Raw genomic sequence first — 24,849 nt, 5'->3', positions numbered from 1 at the left:
AGTGAGATAAAGGATTTGTTAGAGATTTGATAGTGAGATATACAGCGTAGTAGATAGTATACAGTATAGAGATAGTAAATAGCACAGTAGTACAGCAGTAGTTAATACCGGCGGAGTCAATCAGATAGTTAGGAGACAGCCAAGATAAATGGTTACTGTATAGTGACTATGAGACTAATTGTATTGTGATGTACATACTGAGGGTAATGGTGAGACTATAGCAGTACATACTGAGAAAGTAGCAATACTGAGACTGTAGCAGTACTGAGACTTTGGGACAGCGGTGATGAAAAAAGTTTGATACTAAAAAATAATAATACTCCGTGCATCTTATTAATCTAGGGTAAGCGGATTAGTATCTAGTCTTAGCATATTAGGTCTACTCATACTATGCATCACTATCTCCTATCTACACTTAAATGACCTTCATTTAATATTATATCTTAATAACACAACTATATATCCTGAAACACTAACATATATGGTGACAATACTCTTAAGTAGCCAAGATATTATCCACTATAATGACGTATTTTTATATTGTCATCCCTTCATACGGTTTCGGACCCAACCTTGTTCCTCGGGATCTATCTGATGACTCGTAAATGAAACAAAAACACATTTGCATCCATTTCTCCTGATGGTGAATTGAATCATCTAATTATCTACCGGAAATCACACGATTGAGGAAAATATCGGAAGAAGAGCAAAATAAAATAAAGAAGGGAAAAAGAAAAAAAAAAAAAAAAAAAAAAAGGATGCAAGATTAAGGCAATGTGCAGGCTGCCTATTTGAGACAGCATCACGATTACTACTGCACTCTAACTCTTGTTCTCTTCAATGTAATACAAGCTAATTCTACTAGATACTATATAAGAATTGTACTGTAAACCTGTCGTAATGTTCATTAAATCAAACTATATAAGTAAAGACGTAAACCAAATGTAAAAATATATGAAAAATATATATGATGGTGTAAAATGAAACCAATGAAGAATTGAAATGCAAGTAATAGTTAAATGCCCGTATGATTAAGCCTCTCACTCAGCCAGCAAGTTTGTTGAAGTTTAATTAATTGTAAGTGAAGATTATATTCTTTTTGTTGTTATACTCTTCAATGCTATTAGCTGGAGTAGCCATATGAAAAACCGGCTTGGAGACTCTTTTGTTATTGTTGTTTTCGTATGAATGATGTTCTCTAGCTGAATGATATTCTCTGATTTCCTCTTCCATATCTTCTTCTTCGCTGTATTCGCTTTCGCTTTCACATTGATCCTCTTCTTCTTCGACATCAATAAATGAATTGGTAGTATGAGTGTCAGGAGGAGTATTGAGTTGAGGATTAGAGACAACTTCATCTTGATGATTTGCTTTCTTAATGGAAGATCTGGAATGAGTATGTTGAGGATGTGGTTGATCAGAGAAGAAATCACATCTGATGATTTCTTTATATAAGTTTGATAATGAAATTCTATCATTGGGATTTAATTGGAAAATTTTATCTAATAATCTATTGAATTGATGAGATATTGGTAAGATTGATCCTAAGATATTCTTATTATTATTCAACATATAACTCTTAAAAACATCATTATTATTTTGTTGGTCTTTAAATGATGCAATTGGCCAAGGATTTCTTGAACATGAAATATTAATAAATAATACCCCTAATGACCAAATATCACCAGCTAATGTAGGTAAGAATTTGGAATTTGAGGCTGTAACTGTAGTATTATTAATTTCAATTGAATGATATTGTTTCATGTCAATTAATGATCTTATAATATTATTAGTATTGTAATTGGTGGTTCTTTCTGGTGCCATGTAAAATGAAGATCCACGACAAGCATTACAGCAAATCAAATTTGAATCCATGGCTAAACCAAAATCAATTAATACAATATGAATTTCATTATAATCAACAATTGGACTGGTGGATTTTCTCTTATAATTTGGGTTGTAATTAATCATAATGTTTTCTGGTTTTAAATCACAATGATAAATACCATTTTGATCACAATATTCAAGAGCTTCAATTAATTGTAACATAACATTCTTCATAAGAACTTGTTTTAAATGTTGTGGTTGATGTCTTTGGAAGATTTCATTATCAATAATATTATTAAATAAATCACCTTGTTCAAAATAATCCATAAGAATTATAATGGCTAAGTTATCAAGGTTTAATACTTTATGAATTGTTATAATATTTGGGTGTTGATGAACTTTTAAATGTAATGCAATTTCTCTTAAGAATGGACAATGTAAACCATCGTTTTTAATTAAATTTAAATCTATTTCATTGGCAATAGCACGAGGATGAGTTGCAAAGTATTCAAAAATTTTTCTTTGAATGTATTTTTTGTTTTCTCCAGCATCTTTTGGGGATGCATGTTTTAATGGGGGATCTTTTAATAACATTTTCGCAGCATATTGTTTTCCGGTTGTGATGTCTTGCACTAAATAAATGAGCCCATAAGTTCCTGCACCTATTTTCTTTACGAATTTTAAGTTACCGTTCATCATAAATCCATTTAATAAGATCAGGTTGGTATTGGTTGGCAGTTGTTTAGAAGTAACATAAGGCAGCGATATAGGTGCTGTGGCATCTAATAATGGTAATATATTTAATGTCATTTTTATAGTATTATGCAATGTTTGTAGTCGTAATAAACGTAGGCAAAATTAATCGTAGTAGTAGTCGTTATAGCGTTAATCGTAATAGTAGTAGTAATAGTAATAGCAATGATATGCAATTGACTAGTATAATAGTTGTAATTGAATTGTTTGTTGTATGAAGATATGGAACATCAAAATGACAAGAAACTGTATGGAAATCCACATGCATTTATACTAGATGCTAAAGTGTGTTTTGCCATAATGAAAATTTGACCCAGAAAAAAACATTAAAAAATAATTAAAAAAAAAAAAGACTAAAAAAGCACGTAATGGATGATTAAACGATTTTATTTTTTTACGTGAGAGCGGCTTGTTCCGCGCAGACGCATAGAGGAAAATTTAGGAACGAAGTGCCCAGCTAAGATTTTAGCATCCGAGCAAGTTCATGGGTGACTCGTCATACTGATACTGATCTAGAATGCTAAGAAGAATGTTAAGTGATGAGATTTTTGCTGGATAATGATAGTGTGTACCCTTCTATCATTAGTGTAGTATATTGGCATTTGGTAAGATTACGGAATATAAAGGATAGTTAGAGTAGCCTATTTTGATTACCCGAGGGCCCATACTATAAAGGAATTTCCGACTTATCAGTCAATAATTTTTAGAGAATACCCATTATACACTCCCAAACCTATGACTATTTCATATCACTACTTAATTATAATGGACTAGAGAATATACGTATCTGTAGATTGGTTGATCTAACAATAATTGTAGATAGTGATGTCAATACTATGAAGTAATCAGTAATTGAGAACAGAAAAAAGTTCCGCCTCCCCAGATCTTCTTCATATTCAAAAGCTCAATGCCAAGTATTTTGTACAAGCAATGCTTACATAAGAAGGCTATATTGTATGAAATAATCAAGTGTTGGTCATAATCTTAGATATGTACAAGGCATTGGTTAACTTTTATTTATTGACCATATGACTGAGGACCCAAATAATAATCCTTTACATAATATTTCAATTTCCGTGCCCCAGTTTTTTTCTCAATCCAGTTGGCATCTCGTACTTCTCACTAAATGAGGTTATGGTGTGATGATTTTTCGCAGTAGATCAGTTCATTTTTTCTTTTCCTACTTTATTTTTATTTTTGGGTGCGGATTTTCTAGATCCTTACGCTATTTTCCGGAAAGGACATTAAAGTCCATGACTTTTTCATCACTGAGATTTACGCTAATGAGTTCTGCGCGCGCCACGTCTCATTATCTTTTATACTCAGCCTGCCTTTTTTCCGCTGAAGCTTTATTATTACTGAGCTCATCGCTGGTAAATGGTCAGCTGACTGAACTACTTCAATATGTATTTACGTCTTTATCTGATTTCATATTATAGTTTTTCTATTTTCTGTTTTGGCTATTGTTCTAGATTTGCGATATGATGTAGTTCTACATGTCAAAATATGTCTTTTTTTCTTATCTGGTTCTAGGTTACCTGTTTGCCATATGACAAAGTTATTACATTCGCCACTATACATTCTCTAAATTACTACTCTTCTAATGTTTCTTCCTATTTGGGCAAGTTTGTTCGAATATGCAAAAGAAGGAGATTAGTATCTTACGGAGTTGAATCTGGTCCGAAACCTAATTAAAGTCCAATTTTTTTCACATGAAAATTTGTATTGCAGCAATTGCGAGTAAGGATTTAAAAACATTCAATGTTATATACCTTATGACATGAACGTAGCTGTATAACATATGCTGTGTTGATATGATGTTATGATGCTATGATGCTATGAAGTAACAAATAATACATCTGTGAATGCTATATTCTATACTGAAGAAAGGTTGATATCATAATCCTGTATTTGCATTCTGTAAATATAGGATTAGCTCCATGTAGTAATGTTCTAACACTCTCTATTCAAGTTCAGATACACTCCCCACTTTTAAAATCGTAGTAGTGTCATTTATTTGCTAATTTTGCTTGATCACCACCATTTGTTTCTCCGGCACGCTAACTCCTATTCGGACTTCTGATTGCTTTGGTCTATTATTTTCGCAGCCGTATTTGTTGGAAGTATAAAGAGGGGCAATTTATATTTAATCACCTAAATCCTAACGTTCCTAGAAGTAAACAACAACTATGTCAATGCTAAAGTATAAATTATAAAAAAAGGAAAGGGCGCCTTTCTGCTTCTATTTGATTTTGGTGTTTCTTAGAAGTTTACTCTTCAGTTTATTTCACATGCAATATTAACTATATTATCCCAATACGAACCTGAATTTTCTATTAATTCGAAAGGTCAAGATTCTATATATTACTCTTGAAACTATATCTAATTCATATAAATTGTCTTTTATTAATGTAGAGCTGCTTTCACATGGGAAAGATAAGTAGTTGTATGTACGTCATCTACATTTTATATATCATTTGTACAATAAAATAAAATTTTGTTTCAATCATAACCATTTGCCATCGATTTTAATATAGCAACTTCCAGTAGCTGGTTTACTATCCACTATAGCTTCCTTTAATTCCTCTTCGGTAATACCTGGAAATTCTGCTTTATAGTATTTCTCAGTCAATGCCTCAATTAATCCTGGTAACTTCTTAGTGGTAGTCAAGTGAACAATTGACCCACCCCAGCCTGCACCTGTAATTCTTGAACCATAGGATCCATTCGCTAATGCAATGGCACAAATCTCATTTAATTTTTCGTTAGACGAATTGTTAAGTTCATCCAAAGATGTTTGTGATTCATTCATGATTTTTCCAAACGCAGTTAAGAATTTCTCACCTTCATTATTAGCGTTGGCCTTTTCTAATTCTCTTAAAGATTGTAAAACTTTTAAACTTTCAGCATACACGTGCTTAACACGTTGGTATAATTTCAAAACTTCAAATCTAACTGGAACCTTTGTCAAGTATGTTTCTGTAAATTGTTGAGATGTAATTCCTAAAACTTGACTAGCATGATCAACACTGAATCCCACCTTTTCTTCAGCAGTAAAAATCTCTGGCTTTTCAATTAATTTCAATACTTGTTCTAATCTAGCAACACCAACATCGACATCATTACCGTCCCATGGTTTCTCGTGTAAGACATCTGTATAGTATGAATCCAAAAATCCTCTTAAACTACCTGATTTAATATTGGAATCCTTTGGTAATGTGAGTCCAAATTTATGAGCCAATAAATCAGCACCAATTCCCATTTCAACCACACGTAAGTTATAATGAATTGGTGCAGTCTCGTGTTTATTACTCTTCTGCAAACTATTTGTGATCAAAAATGCTAATTCTTCACTATCAGAAATGGAAGGGAACTTGAAAGGCACACCAATCAAATTAGGTTTAAATTTGACTAATAAAGCTTTGGAAGCTTCACCATAAATGGATGCACATTGATCCATACCACCAGTGTTAACACCAACATAATGCTCACAAACGACTGTTATTCTAGTTAAGTCTTTTTTAGAGATTTGAGGGACATTATTGGCTTTCAAGATAGCTAAGGTGGAAGCAACACAGAAGGCAGCCGATGAACTTAAACCTCCTCCAGTAGGAACAGTTCCATCAAAAGCAACTTTCAATCCATTCAATGGTTTCTTACCACTATCTAGTAAGTGTGCATGGTTTTCTAAAATGTACTTATGAGCAACAATCAATCCACATTTAAAGTAACTGGCCCATGAGAAACTCTCATTCTCGGAGTCTATTTCAATAACACTCCCATCTGCAGGTAATACGAATGTTTGAGGTGTGAAGGCCTCATCAGTGTTTATTAACTGGACTTCAAGTGAGTCGGGGTAAGATTTACCAACTCCAATTACATCAACATCAATAGCCATGGGCAACACTGGGAAGAAGTTATAATCAATGTGATCTCCAATCAAGTTGACTCTTCCTGGAGATCTACTGATGAATTCTGGTTCATCTTTAAAGTTGATGGTAAATTTTTCAATCAACTTCTTGATTCTGGATTCAAGAAGTTGGGGGTTTGATGAGAATGAAAGACTCTCAAAGGTTGGAACAATAGGATCTTCAATAGTCATAATTTCACTTAAAAAATAATAAGTATCAAGAGTGTATAAAAATAGTTGAAAGGAAATTTATAGACGACGTTTTTACGGTGCAGAATTTATCTTCTAATATATAACGTACGTTCGAATTTTCTCCATGGGGTCGGCGAGAATGATGTTATGTAGAAAAAAGTGTAACGTTACACTTTCTGAGGATCGGAACAATATAATGCATAAAATGTCTGCAGATAAATTATGGGGTGTCAAGTTTTAAGTTTAGTCGACAATTTCTCCGAAACCAATGTGCCTAATTTAGCAATCATCTGGTGAGCGATTACAAATCAGTATGAAATTGTATGATTGCTAATGAATATTGAAAAGCAATCCATTCTGCTTGTGAGGCAACTTTTTCTGGCCATGCTCATGTTCGTATCAACCAGAGATTTAAACTAATGAAATCTTTTGGTATATAGCCACGATAAACAGCTAATCAAATATCTTCCTAAAGAGATTCTTTGACTCTTTGGGCACCTAGAGTAAAATTATAATGGGTTTAATATGTTAGAGTTTACTGCCGATGTCTAAACTGTTAAAAATCTGTAATCCATGATGGGGAACAGGTGGAGCTGTGGTGGGGCAATTCCGTATTAGAAAACCTTCCACAAATGATATAACATCTTCAAAAACAGATATATATCTTCCAATTGCAAAATGACTTGTAACGAGATTTATTATTTGTATTTTCAGACATTTTTTATTGTTGAATTTAAAGTTATGCAGAAAACCGATACACGTTTCCCCAGCATCAGTCAATCAGGCACGCTCGCAAATTTTTGGTGCAACTTTTTTATGTAACGTTACAGTTTTATTCTCCGGTGGGGAGACGCTAGCAGCTCCAACCGTAATTAGTTGTGGAGGATAAATTTTATATATGCTGTGTACGACCCCAGGCCCAAAATTTTTCAATTCCCCTATTTCTTTTTCCTCCAAACTTTATCCAAACTATCTTATAGTTTATAGAACATAGTATACTATTTAGTTTAATCATGTCTGAATATATCCTTGTCACTGGTGGTGCTGGTTACATTGGTTCTCATACCGTTGTTGAGTTAATTAATAATGGACATAAAGTTGTGGTTGTTGATAATTTAGTCAATTCCTCTTATGATTCAATTGCAAGAGTTGAATTCATTGTCAAACAGTCAATTCCATTCTTCAATATTGATCTTAGAGATCATGATAAGTTGTCTGAAGTTTTTAAGGCTTATAAAATCAAAGGTGTCATTCATTTTGCTGCTTTAAAGGCTGTTGGTGAATCTACCAAAATTCCTTTAGATTATTATGATAATAATGTCAATGGTACCATCAGCTTATTAAATGTTTTGAAAGAACACAATGTCAAAACCATTGTATTCAGTTCTTCTGCCACTGTTTATGGTGATGTTACAAGATTCGGTGACGATAGATACATTCCAATCCCTGAAGAATGTCCTCTTGACCCAACTAACCCATATGGAAGAACAAAATTTGTGGTTGAAGGAATCTTAAAGGACATACATACCAGTGATCCTGACAATTGGAAAGTTGCTATTTTGAGATATTTCAATCCAATTGGTGCTCATCCATCTGGTTTAATTGGTGAAGATCCATTAGGTATTCCAAACAATTTATTACCTTATTTATCTCAAGTAGCTATAGGTAGAAGAGACAAATTATCTATTTTTGGTAATGACTATAAGAGTCACGATGGTACTCCAATCAGAGATTACATACACGTTGTTGATTTAGCTAAGGGTCATATTGCAGCTTTGAATTATTTGCACAAACTCAATGAAAGTGGTTTATATAGAGAATGGAATTTGGGTACTGGTAAAGGTTCTACTGTTTTTGATATTTACCACGCATTCAGTAAAGCAGTTGGAAAACAATTACCTTATGAAGTTGTTGGTAGAAGAGCAGGTGATGTTCTTGATTTAACTGCTAACCCATCCAGGGCTAATAAAGAATTGGGATGGAAAGCTGAATTAGATATTGAAACTGCTTGTGAAGACTTATGGAGATGGACAACTAAAAACACCCATGGGTTTAATGTTGAAGGTTATTCATGGAAGACTTTTGAAAGTGATGGAAACTATGGTAATAGATTACACACTTTTGTTAATGGAGATTTAACTGTTGCTTTGGCCAACCATGGTGCTTTAATTCAAGATATCAACTTTGATGGTGACCATATTGTCAATGCTTATGATAATGGTGATGATTACTTATTAAAATCAAATCCATTCTTTGGAACCACTGTTGGACGTGTAGCCAATAGAATTGCAAATGGTCAATTCGAATTAAATGGTAAAACTTATAATTTACCTAAAAATGAAAATCAAAACACTTTACATGGTGGTCTTGTTGGTTATGACAAAGAAAACTTTTTAGGACCAATTGTTAAGAAAGAAAAGGATGTATTCATTGTTGAATTCTTATTAGTTGATCCAGATGGAAAGAATAATTTCCCAGGTGATGTTGAAAATATTGTTAGATATTTTATTGACAATAAATCCATCAAGATCGAATATGAAGCTAGATTACTTAATGATAAAGTTGATGCTACTATCATTAACATCACCAATCACTCTTATTTCAACCTTTCTGGTGATGCTACTACAGATGATACAGTAGTTAAATTAAGTTATGATAACTACTTAGAAGTTGATGCAAAGACTTTATTACCTACTGGTAATGTTATTAAACATGATAGAGTTGATGCCAACAAACCAATCACTTTAAGTGAAGACACCTTTTATGATTACTGTTTTGTTGTTGACAATGATGCTGATGCTATTGATACAAGATCTCACGAATTAAAGAAAGTATTTGAAGCTACCCATCCAAGATCTCATACTAAGTTCGTTGTGTCTACTACTGAACCAACTTATCAATTCTACACTGGTGTAGGTGTTAATACTAAGGGATTCGTTGCTAGAAGTGGTTTCTGTGTTGAACCAGGTAGATTTGTTGATGCTATCAACAATAAAAAATGGGCTCCACAAGTTATCTTAAAGAAAGGTGAAGTCTATGGTAGTATTATTCAATATGACTTGTCTAAAGTTTAAAATGACGTAGTTTAAATAAAATAAAATAGGATTTTTAAAAATAATATATGATTTATATATACTATATTGTTTTTGCACACATGGTTGCAAAATTCATGAGAGTATTCTTTAAAGGGTAACTTTTTGAATAAAACTCATTTCCTCTAGTCTTTTTACTATTAATTCTTTCTTTGATAACCACTTCTTTATGGGTGTTTGACTTCTATTGCATTTTGTTCAAGAATATTTGCCAAATTTGGACAATAAAATAATCTGGTCAATTCAAGTTAAAAATCATTACCGTTTGTTACTATTGTTACATCATCAAAGCTACTAACATCTAGAGATATCATAGAGATAGTAATATAGCATCAATTCAAAGAAATAAGCTGCAAATTACAATTTATAAATCTCACGTGATCTGTTCACATGATGTCTCACGTGATGTAGACTGAGCCGCATCCAAAAATCACGTTCATCTTTTGTTGCTTCGTTCCTCATGGCCCAATGGTCAAGGCGTCTGGCTACGATTCAGTAACCACTTCTCGGTTGGAACCAGAAGATTCCAGGTTCGACTCCTGGTGGGGAAGCAACTTTTTTTTTGAATATCGAAACAATATTATTTTTTATAATTCTTTACTTCGTAGTGACATTCTCTTTTACTATAACTCCAAACAGTCAATGAAAGTATACTCCATATATATCCTCAATAAAGCTGGAGGATTGATCTATCAAAATGATGTTAATCCTGGGCTAAATCGATTAAGTGCTAATGATTATCTTGTCCTTGCTGGTACGCTTCATGGAGTTCATGCTATAGCAGCAAAAGTAACACCCACTATTAATGGGAAGGAAGTGGCAACGAATGAATATCCAAACAATCAAAACGCAATTCTACTAGCTTCTGGAAAGTTACAAGATTCGAATAGTAATAAATCAGGATTGCAAAGTATAGAGACTGACCTCTTCAATTTATACATTTTTCAAACGTTGACAGGGATAAAGTTTATATTAATTACATCACCCAATCCAGTAGTTCATAATCTACAACAAATTAATAGAGAAGTTGCAAACAAGGGTGAATTGAATAAGCAATACGCCCAAGCCAATGAAATATTCAAACACTTATACATAATATATTCAGATTATGTAATGAAAGATCCATTCTATTCACTTGATATGCCCATCAAAAGTAGCTTATTTGATACAAAGGTTAAAGAAATTGTATAACATTCATTGTATATATATCTAGATAGACTAATACTATAAAGATTCATAAAAATTTTCTATCAAATTTTCTATTCCCGCTCTGAATTCTATCTTTGGTTCCCAGCCCAACAGTTTCATTTTATCACAATTGATAGAATAACGTAAATCATTATAATTTCTATCTGGAACAAAAGAAATTCTTTCACCTAACCCTTTATTGCTTCCAATAAATGCCTCACATATCAATTTCACTGCAGAATAATTATCGATTTCAAACTCACTTCCAATATTGTAAGTTCCATCCATATCACCTTTAGTCCATATTAATTCTAACCCTTCCAAAAAATCTCTCACATGTAAATAACATCTTTTATTTGAACCATTTCCATGAAGTGGTATGTTCTTGTTATTCTTGAGACAATTTAAAGTTAAGGAAACTAATTTGTCTGGATACTGATAAGGTCCGTATATATTGTTGGGTCTAATAATGCAAATAGGTAACTTGTATGAATACTGATAGGAACTTATTATAAGATCTATGGCAGCTTTTGACGCGGAATAAGGATTGGTTGGTCTTAAAGTGCCATATTCAACAGCATCAATATTCGAATCACCATACACTTCGTCAGTAGAAATATGCAAGAAATTTATCTTAATATTAGAATTTGATTCTTTTAAAAGTCTATAACACTCTAGCAAATTTTGAGTACTTAAAATATTATTTCTAGTGAAATATAATGGAGATTCAAATGATTTATCAACACTGGACTCAGCAGCAAAGTTCACGATATCAGTTATTGGATATTGCTCATTGTTTGTAACAATAAGTTGATATAACTCATCAAAAGATTCCGCCAAATCAAGCTTTATAAATTTGAAATTTGTCTTTGATATTATACTTCTTATATTCTTAGTTGAGGAATTACTTGAATAGTTTAGCTTATCAATGCAAATGAAATAGTAGTTTGGATATGCTGCAACAAAGTAGTTCAAAAAGTTAGAGCCTATAAACCCCGCTCCTCCAGTAACTAAAACATATCTATCATATGCCTTGGTCATGTTATTTATTCTTCTAAAAGAAAAAAAAAATTCACTGATAGCACAATAACTTATTAAGGTATGTACACCTACTTAAATAGCGATCAATAATAGAAGGCAGATGACCTCACATCGAATAAGCTTGAGGAAAAAACTGTAACGTTACACTCTTTTCCCCATACATAAGCGATGCTGTAAGGTCCGATTAGTTGACCATAGTTAAATTTCGGAAAAATCTTTTGCGGCAGGCGTGGTCATAAACAGACACTCAGATTATTAGGCCACAAGGTTAACTGATTTAACTATTGTTATTTCATTCGGAGCAAATCAAAAAATACTTCAGACACTTTTCTTGTTTAAATTTGGCAAGATGGGGTGCATTACCAGACAAAAATCACACGTTTGGGCTGGAGACGACCATAAATAGTACAACGTTACAGAAAAAAGAAAAAGTTTTGAATGGAAAAGATAAAAAAAAGGAAATTTGTCAGTTGATTCAATTTGTAAACTTTTTGGTCAAATCTTAAGTGAATAAGTATAAATAAGTGGGAAATCTCTTAGAATCTTGGGTCAAAAATGAATGGAATGGAACATTTATTAAATCCAATAACGTCCTCACCGACTTATATAAAGATGACTCAGCAATTCGATTTTACGAATCATTCCCATCGTCGTTTGAATCCATTAACTAATACTTATGTCTTATGTTCTCCTCATAGATCAAAAAGACCTTGGCAAGGTGCCAGAGAAGAAGTGAAAAAGATGGCATTACCAGAATATGATCCAAAATGTTATTTATGTCCCGGTAATATCAGGGCTACTGGTGATGTTAATCCTAAGTTTGAATCTACTTATATATTCACTAATGATTATCCAGCTGTTAAACTAGAACAACCCGAATATATAGAGGAAGAGCAAGAAGATACACTTAAAGGAAGATTACTCAAAACAGAAGGTGTTAGAGGTAAATGTTTTGTAATATGTTTTAGTCCTAATCATAATTTGACTATTCCAATAATGAGTATACCTGAATTAACCAAAGTAGTTTCTACATGGCAAAAGTTATATCAAGAAGTTCAACATGAAGCAATAAATGGAAGTGCCCCATATAAATATTTACAAATATTTGAAAACAAAGGATTTGCAATGGGATGTTCGAATCCACATCCTCATGGTCAAGCATGGTGCTTAGACGTAATTCCAACCGAAGTTGACCGTGAATTAGAGAATATGGGAAAATATCATAGACAACATCATTCTCATTTACTCGGAGATTATGTGAAATTAGAGTTGGCTGAAAAGGAAAGAGTTGTTCTAGAAAATGATTCGTTTGTTGTTGTCGTACCATACTGGGCACTTTGGCCATTTGAAACTTTATTAATTTCCAAAGAGCATTTGACTTCGACTAATGATTTTACTGACAAGCATAAGAGTGACTTAGCACTCATATTAAAGAAATTGACTACCAAATATGATAATTTATTCAACACATCATTCCCTTACTCCATGGGTATTCATCAAGCTCCTTTACAATGTAGTGAAGAAGTCAAGAATAACTCCTGGTTCCATATGCATTTCTATCCTCCTTTATTAAGATCAGCCACCGTCAAGAAATTCTGTGTTGGGTTTGAAATGTTAGGTGAACCACAAAGAGACTTGACTAGTGAACAAGCTGCTGCGAGATTGATTGAATTAAGTGGAGACAAGCACTTCAATGATTTGTAATGAAATTCATAGACGACCCCAGAATTTTAATTTTATATATATTATTATAGAAGTAATTAATTTTCATAATATAAAAAAGTTAATACCTCCTATATAGCTGCTAAGCATGTGTAATACTATTTAGATTTTTTTACTAATTAGTACAATTAGCAGCCTTATCTCCCATTTTAGAAATCCTGCATATGGACGAGCTGATCTCATTACATTCAATAATTTTTTTTTTATAGCTGTGAATTTTTCACAGTATATCTCCTACTTGACAATAACGACATGACCAAGGACCAGGAACAAGAGATATTGCCTGAAATAGAGGCTCTAAGTGTCAAAGTAAAGGAGACCAAACCCCCCTTAGATTCAAGAATAGGGAAGGACTCTCCCTTTACCTTTGGCCAAAGATATTTAGAGAACGAAGAAGAAGTATTCAACCACAATGCCTGGGATCATGTAGAATGGGGGGATCAACAAATAGAAGAAGCTAAGGAAAAGATTTCAAAACAATATGACCATCCAGTTAAAGACTTTGACAAAAAGTTATATAACACAAATCCAGCCAAATATTGGGATATTTTCTATAAGCATAATCAAGAGAATTTCTTTAAAGATAGGAAATGGTTACAGATTGAATTTCCTTTACTTTATGAAGTAACAAAGGAAGAATATACTAAAGAAACTACTATATTGGAAATAGGATGTGGTGCTGGTAATACATTTTTCCCAGTATTGAGTCAAAATAAGAATCCAAACTTAAAGATCTTCGGATGTGATTACCTGAAAGTTGCAGTAGATTTAGTACGTTCTAATGAAGAATTTAAGATTAGTCATGAAAAGGGTATTGCATATTCATCAGTATGGGATTTAGCTAATTCTGAAGGAATAATACCTGAAGATTTACAACCAAACTCAGTAGATATAGTTATTATGGTATTTGTATTCCTGGCATTACACCCTGATGAATGGAATCATGCTATTGACAATTTAGCCAAAGTATTGAAACCAGGTGGAAAGATCTTATTTAGAGATTATGGTAGATATGATTTAGCTCAAGTCAGATTTAAGAAAGGTAGATTATTAGATGATAATTTCTATATTAGAGGTGATGGAACTAGAGTTTATTTCTTTACAGAAGAAGAATTACGTAAAATTTTTGGACAAAGATTCAAAGAGGAGAAGATAGCGACAGACAGAAGATTATTAGTTAATAGAAAGAAACAACTTAAGATGTATAGAAATTGGTTACAAGCTGTTTTCCTGACCTAAACCATTAATTTATTATACTTAAATTATAATTGTAATATACAAGAAATTATCTAAATGCTTAAAGATGTCCCATACTTCTTGAATTGAGACATCATAAAGCAGTTTTGCAGCTATTCCCTGAATATATGGGGTAGCAAAATTGGAACTATCGGGATTATCAAAAAGATAAGGCAATTGTTCGACAAGGATATTCTTTAATGTCACTTTAGTAGTATCTTTATTAGGAAATACTGGAGATTGAACTATAGTTGAAGATCCTGAAATTAGTATTCGTACAGGAATCTTACTATATTCATACTTCGGAATTATTTTACCATTGATCAGATTAACCATCATAAGATTATGGGTTTCAATCCCATTCCAAAGCTGATTCAAATCTATCTCTGATAAGTCCATTATAGGCTTAGCACTACCATTCAATACATAACATGATTGTTTTAACTGATTTACAATAACTTCCCTTGAAAATCGTTTATAATCTATTGATCTGTCTTGTTTCTTATATACAAACGGGAGTAAATCAGTTGTAGGATAATTCTCATCATATTTCAAGTATAAGGTCCATGTATTATTAGGAAGTGGCTGAGATTGTGATTGAGATTGTGATTGTGATTGTGATTGAGACTGAGACTGAGACTGAGACTGAGACTGAGACTGAGACTGAGACTGAGACTGAGACTGAGATTGAGACTGAGACTTACTCGCCACTATACAGGGGAAGTATAAGAAGTCATACAACAACCCTACTGGTAGGTTCCATTTTATAGGTACACCTTCATATTCCAACCATACGGGTTTTTCATATATTGCCGGTTGAAATAATCGAAAATACGCTATTATAGTTTCAAAATATAATGAAAAGTATGAATTTCGATGGATAGTTAATAAGAACTCTTTATCATCATTATCATCCTTTAGCTTAATACATATTTTAATCAACCCATTCCATAATTTCTCCTTAACATCGTAGATTACACTCTCACTATCTGTCATTTCCGGTATAGAACTAGAACCTAACTAACTATTCGGATATAGTTCCGCTGCACTAGTACTAATTACTGGGTTAGGATTATTACCAGCCCGCACTATCACCAAACCAGCCATTTTTTTCCTAATCGGGCCACTTGCTCTCCACAAAAAAATGATTTTGGGTGCGAAGAGCCACCTAAGAATTCATTAATTTTATTCTATGCAACCGTTGGACAATGGTGTCAGGTTATTTATATAATGATAGAAGGAAGCTTTTTTTGACGATGGTTTTAATTATAATTATCCATAAAGTAGACGATATTTACATTGTAGAAATATGAGACACCAAAATTTGTCTAAGCAGACATTAACTGCCTCAGACTTACCACCTGATATCCCAGCAGCAACTTTTGCATCCGATTTAGCTTACATAGTAGAAAACTATAGACCAGGAAATCATAATATACATGACATTCCAGAAGAAATTCCTGTGTTTAACAAGACAACAGGTAAATTCAAAAGGTTCATCCAAAAGAGAACTTCGTCCTTACACAGAAAGAGAGTAACAAGTATGCCTATTATTCAACAACTGTATCAAGCTCAACCTAATCAACAACCAGACTTACCAAGATCTTCAGTAGAAAGTACTAAGAAAGAATTACCATCATTACCATTATTACCACCAAAGACTCCCAGTATTATGATAAGTACAGAAAAGAAGAGATCCATTTCACTATATGAACCACCACAACTATATACCAATGCCACTACATCTTCATCTCTGATATATAATAGTTCAGGGGAAGATACTCAGTCTATTGAATTTAAAACTCCATCTAAACCAAAACATGTTGTCATAGATGAAGATGACGATGAGTCAAGTGTATTCTCATATCCAGCTAGTAGTATTTATTCATCGCATTCATCGGCTGCTTCCAGTGGATCCAACTCTGAAAGTATAATTGCAAAAAGTATTTTGGATGTTGTTCATGGCTATACAACTCCAGCAAGTTCAGACAAATCTTCCATTTTATCTAGTCCACTTGATTACGATAATATGATGGTTACACCAATACAGGACTCTGAAATTCATAGTAAATATGAAATAGAAAGCTTTGTGGATAGTCTATTTTCCGATTGGACTCTCGAAAGTAAGAAATCAGAATTAGAGACTCCACCAACCCCACCACCTCATTCTGTCCAGCCATGTATGCCATTGACTCCCCCAACCCCAATATCAGAAGCAATGGTTGCAAAACCTCAAAAACAATTGCCATCAATACCCAAGTTTGAATCACAATCTCAACCAACAGGAACTAACCCATCAACAAAGTTACTGTCACCACCTTTACAAATATCAAAAGCAAGAAAGAGTCAAATGCCAACCATTACACCACATCATTCAAATCAATCTAGTATTTCAACAATGAAGAGTGATCCTAAAGCTGAAATCAAGGCTTACATGAGGCAAAGACCATTCAGTTATAGTTTAGATGGTCCTAAACAATATAAATTATCACGTTTCCCATCCCTTGCAGGTCAAAAGAAACACCATCGATTACCTTCTACTCCAGTTGCCTTACCAAAATATGGTGGAGATTTCTATCCTAGACGAGTAGTTAGTGACCAGATAGCCACTAAGGCAAACATATCAACCGCAAGTAAGAAAGGTCAACCAAGGAATATACTGGAGTATAATAATATTAACAATATTAATAAGCATGAAGTCATTAAGAATCATATTCAAGATTTCTTAGTGAAAGAGAAGAAACGGGATTTAAGTAAGGGAAAGAATTTACCACAAGCTCCAGGTGAAAGGCAAAATAGATTCGGGGTAAGAGAATCATATTATGGATGAGAGTATTGGTTATACATGTATTATAAAGTAGATTATGGCGTAAATAGAGATATATAGGGGAAAACATAAAATCATTATCATTAACATTAAAAATATATAAACTGTAGAAACTATAACTTAACTATTAACTGATCATCCTTATACTTTTTAATCAAATCTTCAATGTCATATTTTTTAGCAATCTTTTGATTGATAAATCGACCACCAAGATAATGAATTCTTTCTGGGTGACCAATTATAAATTTATCAGCACAAGGTTTAGGGGCTGTTAGACTTACAAGCATAGTTGGATTAATATCAACATCCACAGGGCCATTATCAACATCCCAACCAGAAGGAATGTCAATTGATATAATTGGACTAATCTTAGAATGATTTTCAGATAAGAAAGATATTAAATCATCAAAAGGTTCTCTTATAGGAGGTTTAAAAGAAAATCCAAATAATGCATCAAGAATTAAATTAACATTTTTATCTATTACCAATTGTTTTACTTCTTCTATTGTAGATATTTCTGGAACCTCTAAATCTACTAATTGAGTTAATAGATTTGTATATAATTGATTTTTAGTAGATTTTTTAGGATAATATAATACAGGATCATAAGCTCCCCATAACTTTAAATGACGAGCAGCCACAAGTCCATCACCACCATTATTTCCTGGACCTACTAGAATTAAAATTTTCTCCGTTGATAATAATTTTGAAGGGGGGTATTGTTTATATACTGCTTGAGCTACTGCAAGACCAGCCAATTCCATTAATTGATCTATAGAAAATGCCCCTGACGACATTAATTCCTTATCCAATTGAGCAGCCGCCTTGGCCGAGAGGGTTTTAAATGCTGTAGAACTCATTACTTTGTTAATTGTATATAAGTACTAATTAAAGTAATCCAATTACTTAAGGTTATATTTTCGACTAACTTAAAATTATCGGAGTTAACCAAGAGAACAAAGAACGAACAGATAGCCTGATGTCGTGAGTGCATATCGATGTCGCACGCAGGTTCTCACCTTACCTTACCCTTCCTTCGTTTTCTTTCCCCGACATTGCTCCATTTTACCAATTCCGGCCTCTAACGTGTCGTCCTCAGTCTCGTCTATATTCTCCAAAGAAAAATCCACCAACACTATTTCGAAACAATGGTGAAACAACTATCGACAGCATAATTCATACTATTAGCTCACAGATCACCAAACTGTTTTTGAAATATTACTGGAGCGTCAGTTCAGTATATAGTGAATAAAGCCACCACTAATTACCCTCAGAAAGTGACAATTGTATATATATACTTTTATATATATATATTATTTATTCAGTCTCGCAGTCTACTGAGAACAAGTATACCGATTGATCAGTGATTGACAGCACTACACCATTATATCATATTAACAATATATATTAATAACATTAAGAATAATAATAAGAATAATAATAATACTATAAAATTATAAAATTTATCAATCATGGATCAACTGTATACATACGAATCACCATCTATGATCAGTAATTCTCCTATGATTAATTATAGGAAAGATGCTAAAAAGGGAGTAAAATTTACCTTTATGGTAGTAGGTGAATCAGGTACTGGTAAAACTACTTTTATTAATAGTTTATTAAATAAAAAAGTTTTAAGTCATCGTTTTGAAAAAGATTTTACAAATGGAGATACAAAAACTTTAACATTTACATCAGCTAAATCAGTAGCTTTACCAAATACTTCTATATTAACTCGTCAAGAATTTAATCCAAGAACTGCCAATGAAGAACCAGGAATTGCTTTAACTGAAACTAAAGTAGAATTAATTGATGATGATAATTTAAAATTATTACTAAGTATAATTGATACGCCTGGATTTGGAGATAATTTAAATAATGAATTATGTTTTACAGAAATTGAAAATTATTTAAAACAACAATTTGATTTAGTATTAGCTGAAGAAACTAGAATAAAAAGAAATCCAAGATTCATAGATACTAGAGTTCATGCATTATTATATTTTATTACTCCAACTGGTCATGGATTAAGAGAAATTGATATTCAATGTATGAAAAAATTATCAAAATTTGTTAATATTATTCCAGTTATAGGTAGAGCTGATTCATTTACTGAAAAAGAATTAAGACATTTTAAAAATCAAATAAAAATTGATATAGAAAAATTTAATGTACCTATTTTCCAATTTGATAGTGTATTAAATGAATTTGATGAAGAAGAAGATTATGAATTAATTCAAGAATGTAAATATTTAGCAGCATTACAACCATTTGCTATAATTACTTCAGAAGATGAATATGAAGTTAAAGATCCAATTAATGGAGAAATTAAATTAATAAGAGGTAGAAAATTACCTTGGGGATTAATTGATATTAATGATACAAATTATAGTGATTTTTCAATTTTAAAATCAGTATTATTAGGATCTCATTTACAAGATTTTAAAGATTTAACTCATGATTTCTTATATGAAACTTATAGAACTGAAAGATTAACTAAAGTAACTGGAGGTTCTAATCTTGTTAAAAATGAAGATGATTATGATGATAGTGAATTTCATGATACGGTTGAACATCATCCTGAATTTGGTGATAATACTATTCCTTCATTATCAAATTTGGCTCAATTAACTGATATAACCAATACATCAATTGTAAGTCATAATAATATTAATAATAATAATGATGATGCATCACTTGCTTCTAATAGTTCTACTAGTAGAAAGAAATCAACTATGTTATTAGAAGAAGATGATGATTCACCAAAATTAAAGGATAATGGATCATTTACATCTTCAACATCAACAATTTCTTTTGATCAAGGTAAAGATAGTTATCCACCTCCAAGAAATCTTACTCCAACTAATGGACAATTTAAGAGACTTTCAATTGCTCCTCAACGTAATCAATTACGTCAAATTTCTGAAACTGTACCTTATGTTATTAGACATGAAAGAATTTTAGAAAGACAACAAAAGCTTGAAGAAATGGAAATGGCTAGTGCTAAAGAATTAGCTCATAGAGCTGCATTATTAGAAAAGAAGGCACAAGAATTAAAGGCTAAAGAAAGAGCCTTAATGAAGAAAATGGAATCTCATAATGCTCTGTCAATTAATGGTGATAGAGAAGAGATTGAAGAAAGTCATGAGCGCAAGATACCAGATGTGAATGAGAATATTCGTAGTATAGCTAAGGATGAGACGTTGACAGATCTTCATTCTATTGTTGGAGATAATTAGTATATATAGAACAATTATGTTACAGCTGTGTAGATTAAGTATACAACTTTGTAGTTTAATACGTAGTGTAAGCAGTAGAGTGAGAGCAGCAGTACAGTAACAGTAGCAGTACAGTACAGTACAGTAACAGAAAAAAGATCAGTAAGTAAGTAACTCTAGGCTAGACTAGATTAGGCTACACTAAACTACACTGGACTAGACTTACACTACTACAGTACTACACTACACTACTACAGTACTACACTACACTACTACAGTTCCACACTACACTAACTTTAATTACACTAACTTTAACTACACTAACTTTAACTACACTAACTTTAACTACACGTATCACTCTACCGTCTCTCTCCCGCTCTCTCGCGCTCTCTCTTCCCCCCACTGTATACACACCCAAAAGTTTTTTCCCTACAGTGCCTCGAGAAAAGTCGTTGCGTCCTCAATCGTTGGCATCACAGGCAGAGTAATAATATCCAGAAACATCAGGAACTCAACTATAAACTATTCCAGAGTTATAACTCATTAGGGGACTATTTGCTATCACTAAAGTCCATTAATTAGTGGAGGATATTTGTGTATAGTTCAGAACTCATTTTTTATTGATTTTCTTCATATCTGATCTCTATCGATTGTACCGAATTGATTTATCACAGTAATTGCTTTCAGAGTATACGTTGAATTACTAACAGTAACAATCCAAACACAACTCAATTTATCTGACTTTTATAAAGTTAATTGATTTCAATTCATTACGTACTCAATCAGTATCAGTTAATTAGTTTGCTTTATCAATATCATTATCATTATCATTATCATTATTAAATCAAAAAAAACATGGATATTCTCGAAGTCTTGGAACATGCCTTGTTCAATGGTGATCCAAATAAAAGAACTCAAGCAGAATTACAATTAAATGAAGCTGCCAATAATTATTTTGAAGAATTTATTGGATTATTAGTTGATACATTAATTAATCAAGATGCTAAAACTCAAGTAAGAATGTTAGCTGGGATTTTTTTAAAGAATCAATTAACTTCAAAAGATACTAAAACAAGAATGGCTCAATATGCTCGTTGGATTAATTTAAATATTGATTCTAAAACTAAAATTAAAACAAAAGCTTTACAAGCTTTAGAAACTGAAGATGAAAAAGTTGCTGGATCAGCTGCTCAAGTTGTTGCTGCTATTGCTGATATTGAACTTCCAAGAAATGAATGGCCTGAATTAATTCCAACCATTATAAATAATACTAAACCTGAAAATAAAACAAATATTAAAAAGGCAAGTCATTTAGCTATAGGTTATATTTGTGAAAGTGCTGATCCAACTAATCCTGCAATAATTGCTCAAGCAAGTGGAATTCTTATTGCTATTGTTCAAGGAGTTCAAAGTTCTGAACCAAAAGTTGTTAGATTAACTGCTTTAAATGCTTTAGTAAATTCATTAGAATTTATTAGAAATAATTTTGAAAATGAAGGTGAAAGAAATTATATTATGCAAGTAGTTTGTGAAGCAACTCAAGCTGATGATCCTGAATTACAAGCAAGTGCCTTTGGATGTCTTTCAAGAATAATGGCAACTTATTATAAATATATGTCACTTTATATGGAAAAGGCATTATATGGTTTAACAGTTTCAGGTATGAAAAGTACTGATGAAAATGTTAGTTGTATGGCAATTGAATTTTGGTCAACAATTTGTGAAGAAGAAATTGAATCAGCATTACTTAGACAAGATGCAGAAATTAATTCTATTGAAGTAACTAATTCACCTGATTATATGAATTATAATTTTGCATTTGTAGCTATTAATGAAGTTTTACCAACTTTATTAACTTTATTAACAAGACAACATGAAGATCCAGAAGATGATGATTGGTCAGTAGCTATGGCTGCGGGTTCATGTTTATCATTATATGCTAATAATGTTCAAAATTATGTGGTTGAACCAACTTTACTATTTGTTACAACTAATATTAAGCTGGAAAATTGGAGAGAAAGAGAAGCATCAGTTATGGCTTTTGGCTCAATTCTTGAAGGACCAGATCATGAACAATTACGTTCAATTGCAAATCAAGCTTTACAACCAATTTTACAATTAATTAATGATGAATCTTTACAAGTTAAAGAAACTGTAACTTGGTGTTTAGGTAGAATAAGTGATTTACTTATTGAAGCAATTGATCTTGATACTCAATTACCACTTTTATTACAAGCAATAATTGTTGGTTTACAAGATCATCCTAAAGTTTCAACTAATTGTTGTTGGACAATTATGAATTTATGGGAACAATTATGTGAAATTGGAAGTTCAACTAGTATTTTATCACCATATTATCCAAATATTGTTCCAATTTTAATTGGTTTAACCAATAAAGAAGATAATGAATTTAGTTCAAGAACTTCTGCATTTGAAGCACTTTCAGCTTTAGTAACTTATAGTGCTAATGATACTATTGCTATTGTTCAAAATATTGCTAATGATTCATTATTAAGATTAGATAATACTATTAATTTACAAAGTCAAATTAGTACTGCTGAAGATCGAGGTAATCTTGAAGAATTACAAAGTAATATATTAGATTTATTAACAAAAATTATTAGAAGATTAAGTGAAGATGTTATTGGAGTTTCTGAAAGTTTATTATCAATATTTTTTAAAGTTTTAAATGCTCAAGAACCAAATTCATTAATTGAAGAAGATATATTTATTGCAATTTCTGCTGTAGCAGAAGCAATTAAAGTTGAATTTGTTCAATATATGGAAGTATTTTTACCTTATTTAAATAAAGCATTACAAAATACTGAATCAAATGTTTGTAATACAGCTATTGGTTTAGTAGCCGATTTAGCTCAAGCTTTAGGTAATCAACTTGTTCCATATTTAGAAGGTTTAATGACAATTTTAGGAGCAAATTTAAATAATTCTGATATTCGCCCTGAATTACGTCCATCAATTTTATCATGTTTTGGAGATATTGCATCATCAATTGGATCAAATTTTAGTGTTTATGCTGATTTTGTTATTAGAATTTGTGATGTTGCATCACAAATTGAACCAGAAAATCAATCTGTTGATGCATTAGAATATGTTGTTTCAGTTAAAGAATCAGTATTAGTATGTTATATGGGAATTGTTCAAGGTTTAAGTAATGAACCTCAATTAATTTATCCTCATGTTGCAACTATATTTGCATTTATTCAAAGAGTTAGTCTTGATTATACTCTTGCAACTCTTGATTCAGCTTGTCGATCTGCTACTGGATTACTTGGTGATATTGCTGCTGTATTCCCTAATGGTGAATTTAAAGAAGTTTATGCTCAACAATGGGTAACAGATTTTATTAAAAAGACAAGATCCAATCCAATATTCGAACAAAAAACTAAAGATGCTGCTAGGTGGGCTAGAGATCAACAAAAGAGACAACTTAGTCTTGGCTAAAGTTAAAAATCTCTAGCATATTCTCATCTGCATCTGCATCTCCATCTCCATCTCCATGCTCCATCTTCATCTCTCATCTCTTCTTTCCTGTTTATTTATTCGTTTGATTTCCATTGTTCCCTCGGTTGATATTTAAATACTGGATTCACTTTTATGTTAGTTTAACAAACATCTCTGGCCTCTAATTCTTAATACTCTAATACTCTTTCGTCATCTCTTCCTCCCTCCCTCCCTCCCTCATATATACCACATCTGTATATAATTCATCTCTAGATATTGCTCATATATAACTCTCACGCCTTTTTTACGTACTCTTTAATTTCTTCTTTTCCCTCTTATTTATATACTCATAAATATACATTCCATCCTATAACTGTT

The 24,849-nt window shown here is 32.2% G+C and overlaps 12 protein-coding genes and 1 non-coding gene across 13 annotated transcripts; 8 read left to right on the top strand and 5 right to left on the bottom strand. All coding sequences in view use genetic code 12, as the record gives it.

The window, feature by feature from the left end:
- Nucleotides 1–885: 885 nt before the first annotated feature.
- SHA3 (putative serine/threonine protein kinase) lies at nucleotides 886–2,804 on the bottom strand. Its single transcript, XM_064881150.1, has one exon. The coding sequence runs from the start codon at nucleotides 2,635–2,637 to the stop codon at nucleotides 1,072–1,074; it is 1,566 nt and encodes a 521-aa protein (XP_064739430.1). The 5' UTR covers nucleotides 2,638–2,804; the 3' UTR covers nucleotides 886–1,071.
- A 2,282-nt stretch (nucleotides 2,805–5,086) lies between these two features.
- On the bottom strand, nucleotides 5,087–6,682 carry GAL1 (galactokinase; the record flags this gene model as incomplete). Its single annotated transcript, XM_064885321.1, has 1 exon — nucleotides 5,087–6,682. The coding sequence occupies one exon, from the start codon at nucleotides 6,680–6,682 to the stop codon at nucleotides 5,087–5,089; it is 1,596 nt and encodes a 531-aa protein (XP_064739429.1).
- Nucleotides 6,683–7,606: 924 nt separating this feature from the next.
- Nucleotides 7,607–9,822, top strand: GAL10 (bifunctional UDP-glucose 4-epimerase/aldose 1-epimerase). The gene has a single exon (XM_064881149.1). It carries the CDS (start codon nucleotides 7,696–7,698, stop codon nucleotides 9,754–9,756), a length of 2,061 nt encoding a protein of 686 aa, XP_064739428.1. The 5' UTR covers nucleotides 7,607–7,695; the 3' UTR covers nucleotides 9,757–9,822.
- A 406-nt stretch (nucleotides 9,823–10,228) lies between these two features.
- Nucleotides 10,229–10,325, top strand: RJT21DRAFT_t70. Its single transcript has one exon. It is a non-coding gene; the product is annotated as a tRNA-Arg (tRNA).
- A 91-nt stretch (nucleotides 10,326–10,416) lies between these two features.
- RJT21DRAFT_2070 (TRAPP subunit) lies at nucleotides 10,417–10,965 on the top strand (the record flags this gene model as incomplete). Its single annotated transcript, XM_064883716.1, has 1 exon — nucleotides 10,417–10,965. One exon carries the CDS (start codon nucleotides 10,417–10,419, stop codon nucleotides 10,963–10,965), a length of 549 nt encoding a protein of 182 aa, XP_064739427.1.
- Nucleotides 10,966–10,982: 17 nt separating this feature from the next.
- On the bottom strand, nucleotides 10,983–12,298 carry GAL102 (Gal102p). The gene has a single exon (XM_064883742.1). The coding sequence runs from the start codon at nucleotides 12,001–12,003 to the stop codon at nucleotides 10,999–11,001; it is 1,005 nt and encodes a 334-aa protein (XP_064739426.1). The 5' UTR covers nucleotides 12,004–12,298; the 3' UTR covers nucleotides 10,983–10,998.
- Nucleotides 12,299–12,464: 166 nt separating this feature from the next.
- On the top strand, nucleotides 12,465–13,798 carry GAL7 (UDP-glucose:hexose-1-phosphate uridylyltransferase). The gene has a single exon (XM_064881148.1). The coding sequence runs from the start codon at nucleotides 12,559–12,561 to the stop codon at nucleotides 13,705–13,707; it is 1,149 nt and encodes a 382-aa protein (XP_064739425.1). The 5' UTR covers nucleotides 12,465–12,558; the 3' UTR covers nucleotides 13,708–13,798.
- ABP140 (Abp140p) lies at nucleotides 13,685–14,973 on the top strand. The gene has a single exon (XM_064883743.1). It carries the CDS (start codon nucleotides 13,978–13,980, stop codon nucleotides 14,962–14,964), a length of 987 nt encoding a protein of 328 aa, XP_064739424.1. The 5' UTR covers nucleotides 13,685–13,977; the 3' UTR covers nucleotides 14,965–14,973.
- Nucleotides 14,974–14,987: 14 nt separating this feature from the next.
- On the bottom strand, nucleotides 14,988–16,201 carry RJT21DRAFT_125213 (uncharacterized protein; the record flags this gene model as incomplete). Its single annotated transcript, XM_064882818.1, has 2 exons — nucleotides 15,040–16,201; nucleotides 14,988–15,014 (listed from the first exon to the last, which is right to left on the bottom strand). Exons 1-2 carry the CDS (start codon nucleotides 15,955–15,957, stop codon nucleotides 14,988–14,990), a joined length of 945 nt encoding a protein of 314 aa, XP_064739423.1. The 5' UTR covers nucleotides 15,958–16,201.
- Nucleotides 16,202–16,222: 21 nt separating this feature from the next.
- RJT21DRAFT_118749 (uncharacterized protein) lies at nucleotides 16,223–17,869 on the top strand. Its single transcript, XM_064881147.1, has one exon. It carries the CDS (start codon nucleotides 16,271–16,273, stop codon nucleotides 17,789–17,791), a length of 1,521 nt encoding a protein of 506 aa, XP_064739422.1. The 5' UTR covers nucleotides 16,223–16,270; the 3' UTR covers nucleotides 17,792–17,869.
- On the bottom strand, nucleotides 17,870–18,688 carry RJT21DRAFT_118748 (NADHX epimerase). The gene has a single exon (XM_064881146.1). It carries the CDS (start codon nucleotides 18,646–18,648, stop codon nucleotides 17,902–17,904), a length of 747 nt encoding a protein of 248 aa, XP_064739421.1. The 5' UTR covers nucleotides 18,649–18,688; the 3' UTR covers nucleotides 17,870–17,901.
- A 572-nt stretch (nucleotides 18,689–19,260) lies between these two features.
- On the top strand, nucleotides 19,261–21,030 carry SEP7 (septin; the record flags this gene model as incomplete). The annotated part of the gene is made up of 1 exon (XM_064880095.1): nucleotides 19,261–21,030. One exon carries the CDS (start codon nucleotides 19,261–19,263, stop codon nucleotides 21,028–21,030), a length of 1,770 nt encoding a protein of 589 aa, XP_064739420.1.
- Nucleotides 21,031–21,825: 795 nt separating this feature from the next.
- RJT21DRAFT_118746 (karyopherin beta) lies at nucleotides 21,826–24,845 on the top strand. The gene has a single exon (XM_064881145.1). It carries the CDS (start codon nucleotides 21,865–21,867, stop codon nucleotides 24,469–24,471), a length of 2,607 nt encoding a protein of 868 aa, XP_064739419.1. The 5' UTR covers nucleotides 21,826–21,864; the 3' UTR covers nucleotides 24,472–24,845.
- The last annotated feature ends 4 nt before the right edge of the window (nucleotides 24,846–24,849 follow it).

The sequence above is a fragment of the Scheffersomyces amazonensis genome, assembly GCF_036850825.1.
Source record: "Scheffersomyces amazonensis strain UFMG-HMD-26.3 chromosome Unknown RJT21scaffold_2, whole genome shotgun sequence".
In the NCBI taxonomy this organism is placed as follows: domain Eukaryota; kingdom Fungi; phylum Ascomycota; class Pichiomycetes; order Serinales; family Debaryomycetaceae; genus Scheffersomyces; species Scheffersomyces amazonensis.
This window is presented reverse-complemented; position numbering and strand designations above follow the sequence as displayed.